We start from the raw sequence: 17720 nt of genomic DNA, 5'->3' as shown, positions 1-17720 counted from the left end.
CGAGTCCCTGGGGGAGGACGGGGAGGCTAGATGATGGGGGGGGGGGGGGGTCATCCACGACCGTGTGTGGGGTGAGGAGCTGCCGTCTGGGTCCGCGGAAGTTCCAGCGGTTTCCCCGAATAGAGACCTGCCTTCCTTGCCATAAAGCTTCATAAGCGGGCAGCTGGGGGGCGCAGTGGGCAGAGCCCCCAGCCCTGAAGTCAGGAGGACCCGAGTTCAGGTGTGCCCTCAGACACTTGACATGTCCGGCCGTGTGACCCTGGGCCAGTCACTCGCCCCCAATTGCATCGGAAAAAATAATAACTTCCTAAGGTGCCACAGGCCTTGTAGCCTCAGAGTGCTTGGTTCTCAGTGGCTGAAGGGGGCTGGGCGCGACCTCTGTCTGTCTTTCTGCTAGAGGCCCGGGCCCCAGGGGCTGCAAGAGGAGCAGACCCAAGGGTCGCTACCACTCCCTGAGGAGCGCCCAGGCTGTGGGGCTGTAGTCCCCTCCTCCTCTCTGACACCCTCCCCTGCGTCAAAGGCGGACCCACGCCTGTTGCTCCTCCAGGGACCAAATAAGCGTTGGTGAAGTGCCCGCTGCGGCAAGCGGGCGGGTGGCAGGAGAAGGTGGCCCCCGGACGGGCCCTGGGGGGGCTTCTGGTCGAGACCTCCCCGGCCCGGAGGCGGCCGCGGGGCCCTTGCGGGGCGCCAGGGGGCAGAGTCGGCCCGGTTGGGCTTCCCCGCTGGCCCCGGGACTGAGCAGCCGTTCAGGGGGAGCAGGAGCCCAGGGTAAGTGCGCTGGAGTTTTGCTGGAGGCACTTGGAGTTAAGGGGCCGGCTCGGGATCACGCAGCCGGGAAGCGGCCAGTGTTTGAGGCGGGATTTGCGCTCGGGGCCGGGAGCCCGCTTCTTTCTGGGGAGCGGCGGGGCCCCGAGGCTTGGGCCCTCCTCGGCCGGCGCCGGGTGGGCGTGGCCCGGAACCGGACTCGCCCCTCCCGTGCCCCCCCCCACGCACGCACGCACGCACGCACGCACACGGAGCCGCCGGCTGATGTCTTCACTGAATGAATTTATTGGTTCCGAACCGAAGTTGCTCACAGTTAGTTATCTGACAAGGGATACATCAGATGGAGACTGTCCGTTTCCAGCGCGCGCGCGCGTCGTGTTCCAAGTACAAAACCGGAAGGGAGGAAGGCTAACAAGTGGTATTGCTTTTGGTGATCCTCAGGTCTGGGGGGGGCCCCGCCCTGCTTGTCGCGCCTCGGGGCTCGCCGGGACTCTTCCTCGCTGTCCCAGCCTCGGTGGAGGTGCCTTTAACCTAGACGGGAGGAGGAGGGGAGGAGGGCTTCGAGAGGAGGCAGGAAAGACATCAAAAGCAAAATGGACTAATTACAGTAAAGGCATGCAATTAAAAACTGCCCTGTCCTCGCTCACCTGCCTGCCCGCCCGCCCCCCAGCCCTCGGCCCCTCCCTCCCCCCAGCCCTCGGCCCCTCCCTCCCCGGCGCTCCCCCGCCGGGCTGGGCGCGCGCTCGGCACCTGGGCGGGGGCGGGGAGAGCCAATGGAAAGCGGGAAGCGGAGGCCGGCAGGTGGAGGGGCGGGGCGGGGGCGGGGCGGGGCCCGCCCGGAGCGGAGGGGCTCCCGGCCCGCCCCTGCCCGCCCCGCCCCGCCCCGCCCCCTCAGCATTATGTACAGAGAACACAGAGGAGGGAGGAGAACGCGTGACTTTGGCCGGCTTTGCGCAGAGCCGGGCGGTGCTGAAGCGGACAGCTCTGGGCTCCCGGCGCCCCTTCCCCCGGGAGCCGCCTTGGCGCGGCCCCCCGCGCGCCGCCGCAGCCCCGGAGCTCCCCAGCGGCCGGGCGGGCCTAGATATATGTATATGTAGATATAAATAACCAAGAGCTAATAACGGAAACACAAAGCCCGCCCCCCGCCCCCCAGCGCCAGGCCCCGCCCGCCCCTCCAAAAACAACCGAGGAAAAAAGTTTAGAAAAATATCTCGCAGGAATTCTTTTCAAGTTTACAGTAGCTTTGTGGGGCCCCGGCCCTGCCTCCGCGCCAGCTGCCGGGAGCCTCGCTCTGGGGGGCCCCGGCCCCCCCGGACGGACGGACACCCCGACGGACGGGCGGACAGACCGAGGACACCGTCTCTTCCCTGAAGAGGGGACCGGAGAAACCACGGGAGCGAAAACGGCCGCGGAGTAATACTGAGCTCGGGGCGGCGCCGGCGGGCTCTCCCGAACCCCGGCCGGCGGGAGGCGCGCCCCGCCTCTGGCTCCTCTGCTCCGGGACGCTCTGGGCCGGGGGGCGGAGCGGCTCCCCCCGCCCCGGCGCCCCCGCCTCCCCTCGCCCGCCACCACGGCCAGGAGGGGCTCTCCGAAGCCGGGGCGATCTCGAGGCCCCCCCAAAGAAACCGAACGGGAAACACCGGTGCAAAGAAAGGGGGAGGGGAGGCAGGCGGAGACGGAGACGGAGAGGGGGAGAGAGGCAGAAGTGAGGGGGCGGCTGGAGATGCCGGTGCACGCGGGCCGGAGGAACGGAGGGAGAGCCCGGGAATGACGAGGTATCGCTAACGTGGCTCCCGGCTGCCGGCGCCCACCCTCGGGCGGGCCGGGCCGTCCCGCCGCTGGCGCCCCAGAGCTCTCCGCGGGCAGGGCCGGAGGCCGGAGGCTGTGCTTTTTGATCCCGCCCTAAGAAGAGGTTGGGGGGGGGGTCCTCCGGCGGGCCGCACTGAGCTGGGCTCCATCGGCCCCGCGGGCCGTGGAGGGAGGCGGGAGGGGGGGCCCGGGAGGCTCGGGAGGAGGAGGCCCTGAATCCGAAGCGGCTGCCTTCCATCCTGAGTCCTCCAAGCACGGAAGGCGGCGGGCGGCGGCTGGCGGTGACGGCAGGTTAACTTTGCGGGATAATTCCTGGGATCAGAGCGGAAACAAGCCACGGCATCAGAGACAGAGACAGGGAGACAGAGAGAGAGAGAGAGAGACAGACAGAGAGACACACAGAGACAGAGAGAGAGAGACTCACACAGAGATAGAGAGAGACAGAGACAGAGAGACACAGAGAGAAACATGAGACACAGACGTGGAGAAACAGAGACAGAGAGAGAGACCGAGACAGACAGAGACACAGAGACAGACAGAGAGACTCACACAGAGATAGAGACAGAGACACACAGAGAGAAACATGAGACACAGACGTGGAGAAACAGAGACAGAGAGAGAGACCGAGACAGACAGAGAGAGACAGAGAGATACAGAGAGACTCACACAGAGATAGAGACAGACAGAGACAGAGAGACTCACACAGAGATAGAGAGAGACAGAGAGAGAGACACAGAGAGAAACATGAGACACAGACGTGGAGAAACAGAGACAGAGAGAGAGACCGAGACAGACAGAGACAGAGAGATACAGAGAGACTCACACAGAGATAGAGACAGACAGAGACAGAGAGACTCACACAGAGATAGAGAGAGACAGAGACAGAGAGACACAGAGAGAAACATGAGACACAGACATGGAGAAACAGAGACAGAAAGAGAGACCGAGACAGACAGAGACACAGAGACAGAGAGAGAGACTCACACAGAGATAGAGAGAGACAGACGGAGACAGAGAGACACAGAGAGAAACATGAGACACAGACGTGGAGAAACAGAGACAGAGAGAGAGACCAAGACAGACAGAGAGAGACAGACACAGAGACAGAGAGAAACATATAATGAGACACAGACATAGAGAAACAGAAAAGAGACAGAGAAACATATAATGAGACACACAGAGACACATAGAGAAACACAGAGAGAAAGAAACATGAGAGAGAGAGGGAGACAAAAAAGAGAGACAGAGAGAGAAAGAAATGAGACAGATGTAGGAAAACAGACAGAGGAGACAGACACAGATACAGAAGGAGAGAGAGGAGAGAGACATATAATGAGACAAGAGACACAGATGGAGAAAGACAGTCACACAAAGAGAATGAGAGAGAGGAAAGAGACACATGGGGACAGAGACAGAGAGATAGACACACAGAGAGGGAGAAAGAGGAAACAAAGAGACAGTTCCATAGACTGAGAGGAAAGAAAAGGACACACAGACAGACTCGAGAGACACGGGGACAGAGGAGAGACAGAGAGAGCCGAGGAGGGGAGGAGACAGAGAGCACGCTCAGAGCCAACCAGGGCCAAAGCAGGAGCCCAGAAAGGCCCCCGCCGGGGGAGGGAGCAGAGCAGCAGTGGGGAGGAGAGGGAGGCCCGGCGCCCTCGCCAGAGCCAGTGCTTTGCGAAGTCTGTGCTATGTGTCCGTGCCGTCTGTCTGTCCGTCCGTGCCGCCTGCCTGCCCGTCCGTCAGCGGCTCCGCCCGTCCCCTGCCTGGCTGCCCAGAGCATAGCGCGACTATAAATCTATATGTATGTATGTATATATATAATATATATATATATATAATATCTATATGGTCGTGTACATATACACAGTCCTCGGTCCGGGCGGCCCGGGCTCCCGCGGCTGCCCTGGCAGCAGTGCCAGCCTGCTCTGCCCGTCCCGCCGGCGGCCAGGCCGGCTCCCTACGGAGGCCGCGGGGCTCGCCGGGCTCGGCGCTGTGCTTAGGGGGAGGGCAGCTCTGGGCGGGCGGGCGGGCGGGCGGCAGTCTGTCTCTAGGGTTGCTCTTGGCTGGCGGCTGGTGCGGCCGACTTTGCCTTGTCTCTGCCGCCCGGGTACTTGGCGGCAGGCGCCTCGGCCTCTCTCCGCTGGCTGTGGGCGCTAGGCTTGGTTGGCGTGCCGGGGGGGTGGGCCACCTGCCCGTTCTTCTCGTCTGAAAAAAGTTGTTTAATTACGTCAAAGAAGTTACTCAATGGGCTGCCTGGGTACACAGAACAGAAGACAAAAAAAAGAGAAAGAGAGAGAGAACGAGAGGGAGGGAGGGAGGGAGGGAGGGAAGGAGAGAACCAGAGAGAGAGAGAGAGAGAGAGAGAGAGAAAACAAACAAACGAATGAACATGGGCCTTTACGGGAAAGGAAGAAAAACAAAGGTGATGAGAGACCCAGAGCCGGGGTGCTAGGGGTGCCAAGGTGCCAGAGCTCTTGGGGACAAGGGGAGACCAGCAAGCAAGGAGGGGAGGGCAGGGCTCAGCCCCCAGGGCCTTCCACATCCACCCCAGTCCAGGAGGCCCTAGCAAGGCTACCATAGCGGGTCCTGAACTGCTCCCGACACCCCTGCTGCCCACCTGCTGCCAGTTCCTGAGCTGCCCAGCAACAGTGACGAGCCGGGGAGAAGGAGGGGCTGCCGCTGCCCCAGGGCTGGGGGAGAAGCCGCCAGCCCTTTGGCCGGGGGACTGGGAAGGAGGCTCGGGTTCAGGCCGGCCCGGGCCCTTTTTTACCCAAGTCATGCTTGGCATCTAGGTGGGCCCGGATGGGGCAGAGGGGGAGGAGCGGCCGGGCCCTGGCTTCCTTCTTCCTGCCTGGGCCCGCAGTGGGGAGAGCTGGCTGGACCACAGGGGAGGGCTGCTTCCCTCCCCCCCCCCCCAAGCACCTGCTTTCCCAAGAGCCCACTCGGGCAGGGCCGATGGCACTCCCTTTGCATGACGGGGGAACCAAGGCTTGGGGGGAGGAGGGGAGCCAGCTAAAGGCTCCTGCTGATTGCCACCCAGGGAGAGACCCCAGACTGTCTCCCCAAAGGCCGCTCGTCTTCCAGGGAGCCCTGCCTGGCTGCACCTCAGAGCGGGGGGACTCCGGCAGGCTCTTGGGCCAGGGGTCAGGCCCTAGTAGCCGAGAAGGGCAGCACTCGTGGCAGTGTGGCAGAGGGTCCGAGCCCTATCCTCCTCTGGGACCCCCTTGTCCCTGACGAGCCCCTTCCTCAAGGCCTGCTGAGCCTGAGCAGGGCCAGAGCCCGAGCTCTTGAAGTCTCCCTTCATCCCCCGATTAGGGGACTCCCTGGGGCAGCCCCCTTGGGAATGTGTCCTCCTCTCTGAGCTGTGCCATCTGGGAAGTGGGTGAGCCCTGGCCTACGTGGCTTTGCACTTGTCCCTGTGCCAACGGATGCAGACAGAGAGCAGAGGGTGGGCGTGAGCAACGGGGACAGACAAAGCCGTGGCCAGCTCCCACTTCCCCCTCTGGGCCGGCCCCTCTGGCCTCCGCCCCTGGAAGCTCCAAGGCTGCCTGGGAGGCCCTTTGGACCTTTGCCTGCTCTCGACTTCAGGGACAGCAGCTCCCGCCTTGGGTTGCCCCCCTCCCTCCCTGCCTGCCTGAGTCTGAAATTGGGCCCACAGATACAAGAAGCCTGCAGGGAGGGGGCACGGAGCAGGTTCCCCTGGGGCCTGCCTGACTCGGGCTCCCCAGAACAGACCCGGGGGTCAGCACTGCCCCCGGGCCCAGGGAGAGCCGAGGCTCTGGGGCTGCTGCCAGTCCCTTCCTGCCCCTAAGGGAGGGGAGCCGCTGGGCCCAGACAGGCCGAGGGGCCTGGTCCTGCTGTGGCCCAGGAGGCGGCGAGATACCGCTGCTGCTGCTGCTCTGAGTGCCCTCGGCTTCTCTGGCTGGGTGTGAGCTAGGAGGGATGGAAGGGGGCGTCCTCAGGAGTGGGGAGCCTGCCAGGGGGCGTCTGCAGGGGCGCGGGAGGCCAGAGCCCAGGGAGGGCCCGGAAGGCTGAGGAGTGGCCGGATGAGCAACTGCCCAAGGAAGAGTCCCTGCCGTCATCCAGGCCACCCTGGAGCCCCGGCCAGGGCCTCCCCCTCCTCTGGTCTCAGGGCCCTGCTCCTGAGGACTATGGGGGAGCACAGAGACCCAGGGACAAAGGGAAAGGAGGGGAGGGGGGGGAGGTGTTCGTGAGGGTGGAGGTGGAGGGTGGGTGGATTGAGGGGGTGAGGTGTGAAATCGTGGTTTTGATGTCCTTGCAATTGATGTCCATGTCCCATTGTGTTTGGGCGTGGTTTGGGTGTGTGTGTGGGTGTGTTGTTCACAGTGTGTGTGTATCTGTGGGAGTCTGTGCATCTGTGCATGTGTCTGACCATGTGCCGGGGATGTCTCCGACCAGGCGGGGTGCTTGTGTGTGTTGTGGGTCTGCTTGTGTGTTTGCCCGGGGGTGTCCTGGGTGTGTCACTGGGGGTTCTTGTGTTTCTGACCGGGGGGCCGGGGGTGTCTTGTGTGTGTGTCTGATTGTGTGCGGGGGCCTGTGTGTGTTCTGACTGGCCGGGGGTCTTGTGTGTGTCTGACTGTGTGCCGGAGTCCCCCTGTGTGTCTGACCGGGGGTGTTCCTGTGTGTTCTGACTGGTGGGTGTCTTGTGTGTGTGTCTGATTGTGGGGGGTCTAAAACCACCTGCCGGGGGTGTCTCTGTGGTGCTGACCGTGTCTGGGGTGGCCCTGTGTGCTGACCGTGCCAGGGGTGTCTGTGTGTGCGTGGTCTGACTGCGGCCGGGGTTGTCTCTGTGTGTGTCTGACTGTGGCTGGGGATGTCGCCTGTGTGTCTGACCTGAGCCGGGTGCCCTGTGTGGTGTCTGACTGTGTGGGGATGTCTCGTGTGTCTGACCATGTGCGTGTTCTGTGTGTTGCTGTGTGCGGGGTGTCCGTGTGTCTGACTGTGTGCCGGGGGTGTCTCTGTGTGTGTGTCTGACTGTCCGGGAATGCTCTGTGTGTCTGACCGTGTGCTGGGGGTGTCTCTGTGTGTGTGTCTGACTGTGTGCCGGGGGTGTCTGTGTGTCTGATGTGTGCCGGGTCCTGTGTGTGCTGTGTCTGACCGCAGCCGGGGTCCTGTGGGTGTGTCTCTGACCGTGTGTTGGGGTGTCTCTGTGTGTCTGACCATGGGGGTGTCCTGTGTGTGTTCTGACGTGTGCTGGGATGGCCTGTGGTCTGACCTGTGCCGGGGTGTCTCTGTGTGTGTGTCTGACTGTGTGCCGGGGATGTCTCTCTGTGTGTCTGACCGTGTGCCGGGGGTGTCTCTGTGTGTGTCTGACTGTGTGCCGGGGGTGTCTTGTGTGTGTGTCTGACTGTGTGCCGGGGTGTCTCTGTGTGTCTGACCGTGTGCCGGGGGTGTCTCTGTGTGTGTCTGACTGTGTGCCGGGGGTGTCTCTGTGTGTGTCTGACTGTGTGCCGGGGATGTCTCTGTGTGTCTGACCGTGTGCCGGGGGTGTCTCTGTGTGTGTCTGACTGTGTGCCGGGGGTGTCTTGTGTGTGTCTGATTGTGTGCCGGGGGTCTCTGTGTGTGCGTGTGTCTGACCATGTGCCGGGGGTGTCTCTGTGTGTGTGTCTGACCGTGTGCCGGGGGTGTCTCTCTGTGTGTCTGACCGTGTGCCGGGGGTGTCTGTGTGTGTGCGTGTGTCTGACCGTGTGCCGGGGTTGTCTCTGTGTGTGTGTCTGACTGTGTGCTGGGGATGTCGCTCTGTGTGTCTGACCGTGTGCCGGGGGTGTCTCTGTGTGTGTCTGACTGTGTGCCGGGGATGTCTCTGTGTGTCTGACCGTGTGCCGGGGGTGTCTCTGTGTGTGTCTGACTGTGTGCCGGGGGTGTCTTGTGTGTGTCTGATTGTGTGCCGGGGGTCTCTGTGTGTGCGTGTGTCTGACCGTGTGCCGGGGGTCTCTGTGGGTGTGTCTCTGACCGTGTGTTGGGGGTGTCTCTCTGTGTGTCTGACCATGTGCCGGGGGTGTCTCTGTGTGTGTGTGTCTGACCGTGTGCCGGGGGTGTCTCTGTGTGTGTGTCTGACTGTGTGCCGGGGATGTCTCTCTGTGTGTCTGACCGTGTGCCGGGGGTGTCTCTGTGTGTGTGTCTGACTGTGTGCTGGGGATGTCGCTCTGTGTGTCTGACCGTGTACCGGGGTGTCTGTGTGTGTGTCTGACCGTGTGCCGGGGGTGTCTCTCTGTGTGTCTGACCGTGTGCCGGGGGTGTCTCTGTGTGTGTGTGTCTGACTGTGTGCCGGGGGTGTCTGTGTGTGTGTGTCTGACCGTGTGCCGGGGGTGTCTCTGTGTGTGTCTGATTGTGTGCTGGGGGTCTCTGTGTGTGTGTGTCTGACCGTGTGCTGGGGTGTCTGTGTGTGTGTGTGTCTGACCATGTGCCGGGGGTGTCTGTGTGTGTGTGTCTGACCGTATGCCGGGGGTGTCTCTGTGTGTGTCTGACAGTGTGCCGGGGGTGTCTCTGTGTGTGTGTCTGACTGTGTGCCGGGGGTGTCTCTGTGTGTGTGTGTCTGACCATGTGCCGGGGTGTCTCTGTGTGTGTCTGATTGTGTGCCGGGGGTCTCTGTGTGTGTGTCTGACCGTGTGCCGGGGGTGTCTCTGTGTGTGTGTGTCTGACCATGTACCGGGGGTGTCTCTGTGTGTGTGTCTGACCGTGTGCCGGGGGTGTCTCTGTGTGTCTGACCGTGTGCCGGGGGTGTCTCTGTGTGTGTGTGTCTGACTGTGTGCCGGGGGTGTCTCTGTCTGTGTGTGTCTGACCATGTGCCGGGGGTGTCTCTGTGTGTGTGTCTGACTGGGCCGGGGTGTCTGTGTGTGTGTGTGTGTGTGTGCGGGGTGCCCTCTGGTTTTGACCTTGCGGGGTGTCTCTCTGTGTGTCTGACCGTGTGCCGGGGGTGTCTCTCTGTGTGTCTGACCATGTACCGGGGGTGTCTCTGTGTGTGTGTGTCTGACTGTGTGCCGGGGTGTCTGTGTGTGTGTCTGACCATGTGCTGGGGGTGTCTGTGCGTGTGTGTCTGACTGTGTGCTGGGGGTGTCTGTGTGTGTGTGTGTCTGACTGTGTGCTGGGGGTGTCTGTGTGTGTGTGTGTGTGTGTCTGCCTGTGTGCCGAGGGGGTCTCTATGTGTATTTCTGACCATGTGCCGGGGGTGTCTCTGTGTGTATGTGTCTGGGAAGACGAGGCAAGTGCATGCCGTGGCCCGGGGTGAAGAGGGCAAAGGGAAGACAAGGGTCTCAAATTTGCCTGGGATTTGGACTCCACGGAGGGTCCGTCCTCAGGAGAGGGGAGTGAGCAGCCAGAGAGAGCCCAGGGGAGCAAGCTGGGGGGGCTCCTTTCCTGGGGGAGAGGGCTTTCTGGTCTGCCAGGGAAGGACAAAAAGGGCAGGCCCAGGCAGGAGGAGCAGGAGGCTGGGGCCGGGGCCACCGGCCGGAGCGTGTGCCCCAAGGGCAGCCGTGAGCTGGGCCGGGAGGGCGTGGACGTGGGGGACAGGAGGGCCGTGAGGGCGGAGGGTGGGGAAAAGGCGGGAGGGAGATTCTTACCACATTTGGAAAGTCTCCCCGTCATCAATTCCATACAGTTAGTGGTGTCTGGAGCACAGAACGGAGAGAGGAGGGAGGGAGAAATGTAAAAGCGGGTTCCCGCCGGGACCTCGGCCCTGGGTGCCTCCGGAGCTCCCACGGGAGCCCCTCTGGCAGCCTCGCTCTGGCTGCTCCTGCCCTTATCTCCCCATTTTCCAGAGCCATTGAGGTCTGCCTCAAGAAGGGCCAGCCTCCTAGGCCCCCAGTCCCACCCAAATCGGGTCAAGGCAAAGCTATGAGTTGCTGGGCTCTGTCTGACTCCCCTGTGCCAGGCGCTGGCTTTACAAGAGCCACAAACTTTACAAAGTGCTCTACAGATATCTGGCTCGGTGCTCACAGCAAACCTGCCAGGTAGGTGCTGACATCACGCCCATTTTACAGATGAAGAAATGGAGACAAACAGAGGCGAAGTGGCTTGCTTGGGGTCATGTGGCCAGTTTTGTTTGTTTGTGATCAGGTTTGAACTCAGGAGGCCAGACGGTGCACCTGGGTCTGCAATCAGGAAGACCCAAGTTCAAACCTGGCCTCAGGTATCTATGTGCTGCGTGTCCTGCTATGTCCTGCCTTACCTGTTTGCCTCAGTTTCCTCATCTGTAAAATGGAGATGATTGCCCTTGCCTCCCAAGAGGCTGGTTATGAGATGTAGGCTCCTGGGGCAGGGCCAAGGCCTTTGTCTGACATACATCCCTTGTGTCCCAGCATCCTCTTGCCTGAGTGACCTTTGCGACATTCTGCTCTAATCTAGGACCTGTCTCCGGGTGACCCCCATGAGTCCCAAATGGGTTTAGAAAGTAAGGACACCAAAGACATCCTAGGTGTCTGGCTTGAGAGGCTTCAGTGGGTGACCAGCCGAGAGCCTGGAAGCAGTGTCTGAGCAGGGGGACTGAGTGTGGTCAAGGCCCGTACACCTGGAGGGTCTGAGCCTGAGAACAGCTTTCCTGCTGTGGCTGTGAAGGAGTATTGTGTCCCTTAACATTCAGCATGGAAATGTGGTTGGAAATGTAAATTTCTCTCTCCCTCTCCCTCTCCTACTTCTTTTATTCCTTTTACTTTCTTATTCTTTTCCTTTCTTCCTCCTCCACCTTCCTTGTCCCTTCCTTCCTCCTTGCTCCCTCCCTCTCTTCTCCCACTCTCTTTTCTTGTTCTCTCTCTTCACTCTCTCCCTCCTTTCCTCCTTCTCTCCTTTCCTTCCCTCCTTCCCTTTTTTCTCCTTCCTCATCTCTCTTCTCTCCTTTCTTGCCCTCTCTCCTCCTCTTCCCCTCTCTTCCTTCGATCTTTCCCCCCTCTTTATCTCTTTCTCATCCTCTCACCTCCCCATTCTCTCCATTTTCTCCCTCACCAGCCAAATCCAGCGGCCTTTTTTCCTTCCTCGCCCTCCCTGATCTCCCTGCAGCCTATGACATCATTGCCCCCAACTCCTTCCCCAGACTCTCTGTCTTCTCCAAGCTTGTGAAACATTCTTCTCTCTTGGCTTTCCTTTGCTTTGCCTTCAGAGCTCTAAGTGCCCCTTCTCCATTCTGGTGGCTACTCTGGGCTCAATCTCATCTTCCTCCTGACCCCCAGTTCTGCCCCACTAAGTTCCCCTGGGCTATCTTGAATTGAGTACTGAACCGCTGCTCCACTTCCCCACGGCCATTGCAGGCACCCCAGTCCTTCCCGTCCGCCCGACTCCCGGCGTAGGTCTCCTCCGGGGCCCAAGTCCTGCCCATGCTGCATCCACAAGCAGCCTCTTGCCCTGGTCCTCATCCTCTGGCCTTTCCAGAATTCTTACAGATTTCTCTCCTTCCCGCACTTTCCCACCCAACCCTTGAGCCGTGGGATGCCCCATCCCCTCCCCCCCACCCCCGCTTTTGCCTCCACTATTCACCACAACTGGAACTCTTTCCCTCCTACGCTCCCTAGTTGCCAAGAGCTTCCATTCCCAAGGTACCTCGTAGCGATATTGCATGTGTTCTGTATTTACTTGTATTTGCCCATTTTGTTCTCTCCACCCCTCCCCTGTTAGAGGGTAAGTTTCTTGAGGGCTGGAACTGTTGTTTGGGCTTTGAATCTGGCCCCTTTAGCCCTGTGTCGCCACTCGGGAGATGCTTAATAAGCCCAGGCCTGATTGGGGACATGAGAGCCTCCTTGCTGGCCTCCCTGCCTTCTTTTTTTTCTTCTTCCTTTCCCCAACGGTTGCATCAATGCTCCTAAGTCACAGACCTGGCCATGTCCCTCCCGGCCAAGGGCTTCAGGAGCTTTCTGAGGCTCACTGACAGTTAAAACCCTCAAAAGACACCTTGATTGCCCTTTCTGGACTGACCTCAGTGATCTCTCATACACCACATGTTATGGCCATGCTGGCCCCTCGCTATGACCACACCGGCCCCCTTGTTACAGCCACACCAGCCCCTCACTATCACCATGCCAGCCCCCCGCTACAGCCACGCTGGCCCCTTGCTACAACCACTCTGGCCCCCTCGTTATGGCCACACCGGCCCCTCGCTACAACCACTCCGGTCCCCTCGTTACGGCCACACCGGCCCCTCGCTATGACCACACCGGCCCCCTTGTTACAGCCACACCAGCCCCTCACTATCACCATGCCAGCCCCTCGCTACAGCCACACCGGCCCCTCGCTACAACCATGCTGGTCCTTTGCTACAACCATGTCGGCCCCTCGCTATGACCACACCGGCCCCCTTGTTACAACCACGCTGGCCCCCTTGCTTTCCAGAGAAGGAGGCTGCTATGCCTGAATGGGGGAGGGTGGGGAGGCTGACCGTGCTGGAGAGAAGCAAGGCTTCTTCCCGTAGCCCAGGAGTCTTTTGCCCGGAGCTCAGGCTCCAATCTGAGCCAGTGGAGAGTTGGAGGGAACCCTTCATTCCAGCTGCCAGATGGTTTCAGGGTCTAGACTGACTCGCCTGCAGACTCTGGGGCTCAGGGCTCAGAGTTGATGAGAGAAGCACCAGTGGGCTGCACACAGACATCCTCAGAGGGAGGGTAAGATGCAAGAACAAGGGTCCTCCAACAAAGGGAGCACACAAGCTGAAGGAAATGTCTCCTGCTTCTCTCTCCTTCCAGGCTAAGCTCAAGCCCTTGGGAGAGCAAGGAGAAGCTGCCTGTGAAGTGAGCGACAGTGTGGGATGAGCAGAGGCTCTTGGATTTGAGTTGCTCCCCTCCCAAGGTCCCTGTTTTTCATGTACTAAATGGGTCAGTTGGACTCTGCTTCCTTCCAGAGCTGGTTTTCTGGCCAATAGCTGAAGGCCTAGATTGAGGGGCTCCTAGCAAAGGGCAGATTGAATCTCAGAGCTGAGAGACTTGTGAACCTGAACAAGAGAGAAAACTGTCCCAGAGGCTCCCAGACTGGATGACACAGACAGAAGGGCTGGGAACAGGAGTGGAGGGGGGGCAGCCCAGTGAGCCACAGCGGAAGGTGACCTCCTAGGGCAGTTTGGGAGAAGCCAAATGAACCTGAAGCTTTAACGGGAGGAGCCAGACTTTGCTGAGTGCTGAGTGAGAAGCAGGACTAGAATACAGAGCCACCATCATTTGTTAGAGATGTGATAAGAGGGTCACATCTGTTTGCACGTCCTGGTACCTGAGGGGCAAGAGTGGTGGAGACTGCTTGGGTGACTAAGAAATGACAATACCGCCAGAGCAGATGGAGAATATGGATGATGCTTCTCTAACATCAGTAGATTGGCCCAAGGGAGGAACACAGGGGTGCGGGATGGTATGAACTCTGACAGTCTTTTCTGGCACCTCATTGACATATTTTTCAGTGGTGAAGACAACTGTTACTCTATCCTCCATTCTGTCCAAGGAAGTGGTGGTCAGGGAACCTTGACTTAGTTCCCCCACATAATCTGGAGGTTTCCTAATAATCAATGGGGGAAGGGGAATATTGAGCACAACTGGATTTGGATCCTATCTGTCAGGAAAGAGGCTCTCCGAAACAAAATTCTGACAATGTGAGTGTAAATGATACCCGTGGCTGCAAAGAGACCTCTCAGATAAACTCTGATTCCACAAGCTGAGAAAAAAGGAAAGAACAAGGACCAAATCAGCCAATAAACTTTTAGGAAGAGTCAGGCAGTATAATAAGTGCTAGAGATACAGAAAGGGACAAAAACAACCAGAACAATAAAAAACAAAACACATACACAAACAAAACAATCCCTGACCTCAAGGAGCATGTAATTGTCACACAAAAGACTGATTTTGAAATAAGGGAAGGAAATAAGCATTTATTAAGTGCTTACCATGTGCTAGCTGTGTGCTAAGTGCTTTATAAATATCTCGTTGGAGAACAAGATCTGGAAGATGAAATCCTAAAAGAAATGGAGGCCTGTGAAACACACTAAAAGATCATAATATGGAGGAAGATAGAATGGACCTGGTGTTTAGGGAAGATGGTGTTATGGTGACAAGGAACAGAAATACAAAGTAGTCCAGTCCTACTCATCTACTCAGAAGCGAGATCTTCCCACTAAATGAAGAACAACCAACACTGAAAATGAAATATTGCCCCAGAATTGGTAAAATAAGAGTTAAGAGAACATAGAGTTAGCATTTCCAAGCCCAGACAAAACTTATCCCATGCTTAAGGAGGTGACATATCATGGTTGATCTGATCTAGTAATCTTCAAGGACTTCCTGAAGAAAATGAGGAAAAAGAAAGATGCCAGGAGGATTGGGAAGGGTCAAGTTCACTGATATGCCAGGAGGACTGGGGAGGGTCAGGTAGACTAATTTTCAGAAACATTTGGAGGGATCAGTAGCCACTCAACAAGCATGCCTTGAATACGTACACTGTGCTAGGAGAATACAAAGACAAGGAAAGGATAGTTCCTGGCCTCAGAGAATTTATATTCTACCAGGGACAGTAACGTGTGATCAGATCCATGCAGTGACTCCCTGCAGGTGGGGACAACCAAGCCCTTCTCCATGTGGCTTCCCATCCCGTGTACCCATCAAGCCTTCACAGGTGTTCCACTCCCTCTACCCAGCCCAGTCCCTTCAGTCCATTAACATTGCCTGGATGCGGATAAAGCACATGGACTAGTCATCAGTTACCTCTCATTATGACTCCATGCCTGGCCCTTCCTGCTACAGCTTTCTGATGAAAAATGGAAAAGGTGATGGGTTGGCAAACTAAACTTGAACTTAATGGAGGCTCTTCACAAGACTTGAGGATAGATCATGCAAACATTTAGGCGAAAAAGGCAGGTGTGGGAACTTCTACTTTACAAATATTACTTCATTTGATTCTCACAATTACCCTGGAAAAAAGGTGCTATTATGACCCCCCATTTTATAAAGAAACGGAGGCAAAAAGGGATCAATTAACTTGCTCAGGTCTAGCCAGCTTCTAAGTGTCTGAGGCTGGATTTGAACTCAGGTCTTCCAGACTAATACTCTGTCCACTGCACCACCTGGTTATTTCCCATGGCTCTCCTTTTTGTAGACTGAGTGAAGGACCAACTTGAGAGTATTTACTGGTGAAATAACACAAATGTGTTAAAAAAGTCTCTAGTGGTGGGCTGTTGGACTCAGTACTTGGCCATATCTGATTGGCCCAGATAGAACTGTGGAAAATACACTTATCAAATCTGTCATGAGGCTCCAAAGGAGTGCCCATTGGATTTACTAGAGGATCTGATATTTATTTGACTGCCTTTGTATCCCCAGGGTGCCTAGCACATAATAGGTGTTTGGGAAGCACTTGTTGAATGGACTTGTCTAACAGAATCAGAATTCAGAGCCTTCTAGAAGAATGGGACCCAAAGTAAATGAAAGGAGGGTCCCCTTAGGCCGAGCAGCCAATGTTGCAAGTGAAGGACACAGGAGATTGCACTTCACCAAATGCCTCTGAAAGCCAGGTCTGGGAGGGAACTCCTTGGGATGTTCCCCCTGGGCCAAGGGAGAGGGCCTACTGTGAGTGTGTGTGTCAGCCTTCTCACCCCAGAATTTTAGTCCATTCATCTAGTGTCCCTACTATGTGTCAAGCTGGTCACCAGGAGTAGAAGAAGAGATGAGGAGTGAGCAGCAGGCCCAATTGAGAGGTTAATGTTACTCCTCTCAGACCACCTTGTAAGCCAGGCAGCCAGATATCTAGGTTTTTACCTCTGCTTGGCCATTCTCCTTTGCTGTCAAATGGGAAAGAGCAATTTATAGTTTTTCTTCTCTTCCCTTACTTCTCTCTAGGAATCTGGGATTTAAACTTGTTGAAAACAGGACCTATTAGGAGTGAGAGGCTTGTACTCAGCCTTATCACAAACTTCCGCCTCCTTGGTGTCCCTCTAATCTCACTGGAGTACCTGGAGCAAGTGATCTTGTTCCATGCCACTCTGTTATCCTTACTCTCTCATTTAGCTTAAGTCTCTGCCGACTATCTACTGATTGCTTCCCTGCTGCCTACAAACATGCCAAAGTCTCTCTCATCTTCAAAAAAACTTCACTTAATCCACCTATCCTTGCTAGCTAGCGTCTCACATCTCTTCTCTCTTTTGTAGTTCAACGCCTTGAGGAGACCATCTACAGTCTGTGTTTCCATTCTCTGCAATCTGGCTTCTAACTCATCATTCAAAGGAGACTGTTCTTTCTAAAGTTACTAATGAGCTCTGAATTGCCAAATCTCAAATTTTTCTCAATCCTCATTCTTCTCAACCTCTGCAGTCTTTAGCACGTTGTTCAGTGTCTCCTGGAAACTCTTCTCCCCAGATTTGCAGCCCCCCCCCCAGTTCTCCTCCTCTCAGACTACTCCTCTGCCTCCTTTGCAGACTTTTCCAGATCATGCCCTCTAACCATAGAGTATCCCTCAGAGTCCTATCTTGGGCCCCATTTTCCTTTTGTGCTCTTTCACTTGGGGATCTCATCAGCTCCCATGCCTTCAATCATCATTTCTATGCTGATGATTCTCAGAAACTTTATTGGATATCTCCTACCAGAACCCACATAAACATCTTAAATTCAACATGTCCAAAACTTTTTCCTCTTCAAACCTTTTCTTCCTGCTTGCCCTATTACTCTCAAGGATATCACCATTTCCCCAGTCATTTAGGATTACAAATTGTGGCACCCTTGATTCCCCACTCTCTCTTACTCTTTAAACCTCACATACTATCATCAGTTGGCTAAGTTTGATATTTCTATCTTTGTAATATCTCTGGTCTAGCCCTATCTCTGTTCTGATCCTGCCACCAACCTGGTGCTGACTTTAATCAATTCATGCTTGGATTATTACAGTAGCTGTTGCCTTGAATCTCTTTCTCTCCGGTCTATCCTCCACTCAACTGTCAAAATGATCTTTCTAAATGACAAGTCTAACCATGTTACTACCCTATTCAATAAACTCCACTGGTTCCCTCTCTCTTCCAGGATCAATGACAAAAATTTTCTGACTTTGAATGCCCTTTATAACCTGTTCCATTTACCCAGTGACACCGACTCCCTTGCTGTTCCTTCCACAAGACACTCCATTTCCCAATTCCTGGCACTTTCCCCTGGCTGTCCCCCCTAAATCTCTCCTTTCATGGC

At 56.8% G+C, this 17720-nt stretch overlaps 1 protein-coding gene across 1 annotated transcript in view; it reads right to left on the bottom strand.

Moving 5' to 3' along the window:
• Positions 1-3897: 3897 nt before the first annotated feature.
• The window catches only part of BRSK2 (BR serine/threonine kinase 2), a 144513-nt gene continuing 130690 nt past the window's right edge, over positions 3898-17720 (bottom strand). The window contains exons 23-24 of the mRNA XM_031943593.1: positions 10161-10208; positions 3898-4833 (exon numbers count right to left, since the gene is read on the bottom strand). Coding sequence (XP_031799453.1) covers positions 4628-4833; positions 10161-10208 — 254 coding nt within the window. The 3' untranslated portion in view covers positions 3898-4627. The remainder of the gene's footprint in view (positions 4834-10160; positions 10209-17720) is intronic.

This window comes from Sarcophilus harrisii, chromosome 6 (assembly GCF_902635505.1).
Source record: "Sarcophilus harrisii chromosome 6, mSarHar1.11, whole genome shotgun sequence".
Classification (NCBI taxonomy): domain Eukaryota; kingdom Metazoa; phylum Chordata; class Mammalia; order Dasyuromorphia; family Dasyuridae; genus Sarcophilus; species Sarcophilus harrisii.
Note: the sequence above shows the minus strand (reverse complement) of the source record. Positions and strands in the feature narration are given on the sequence as shown.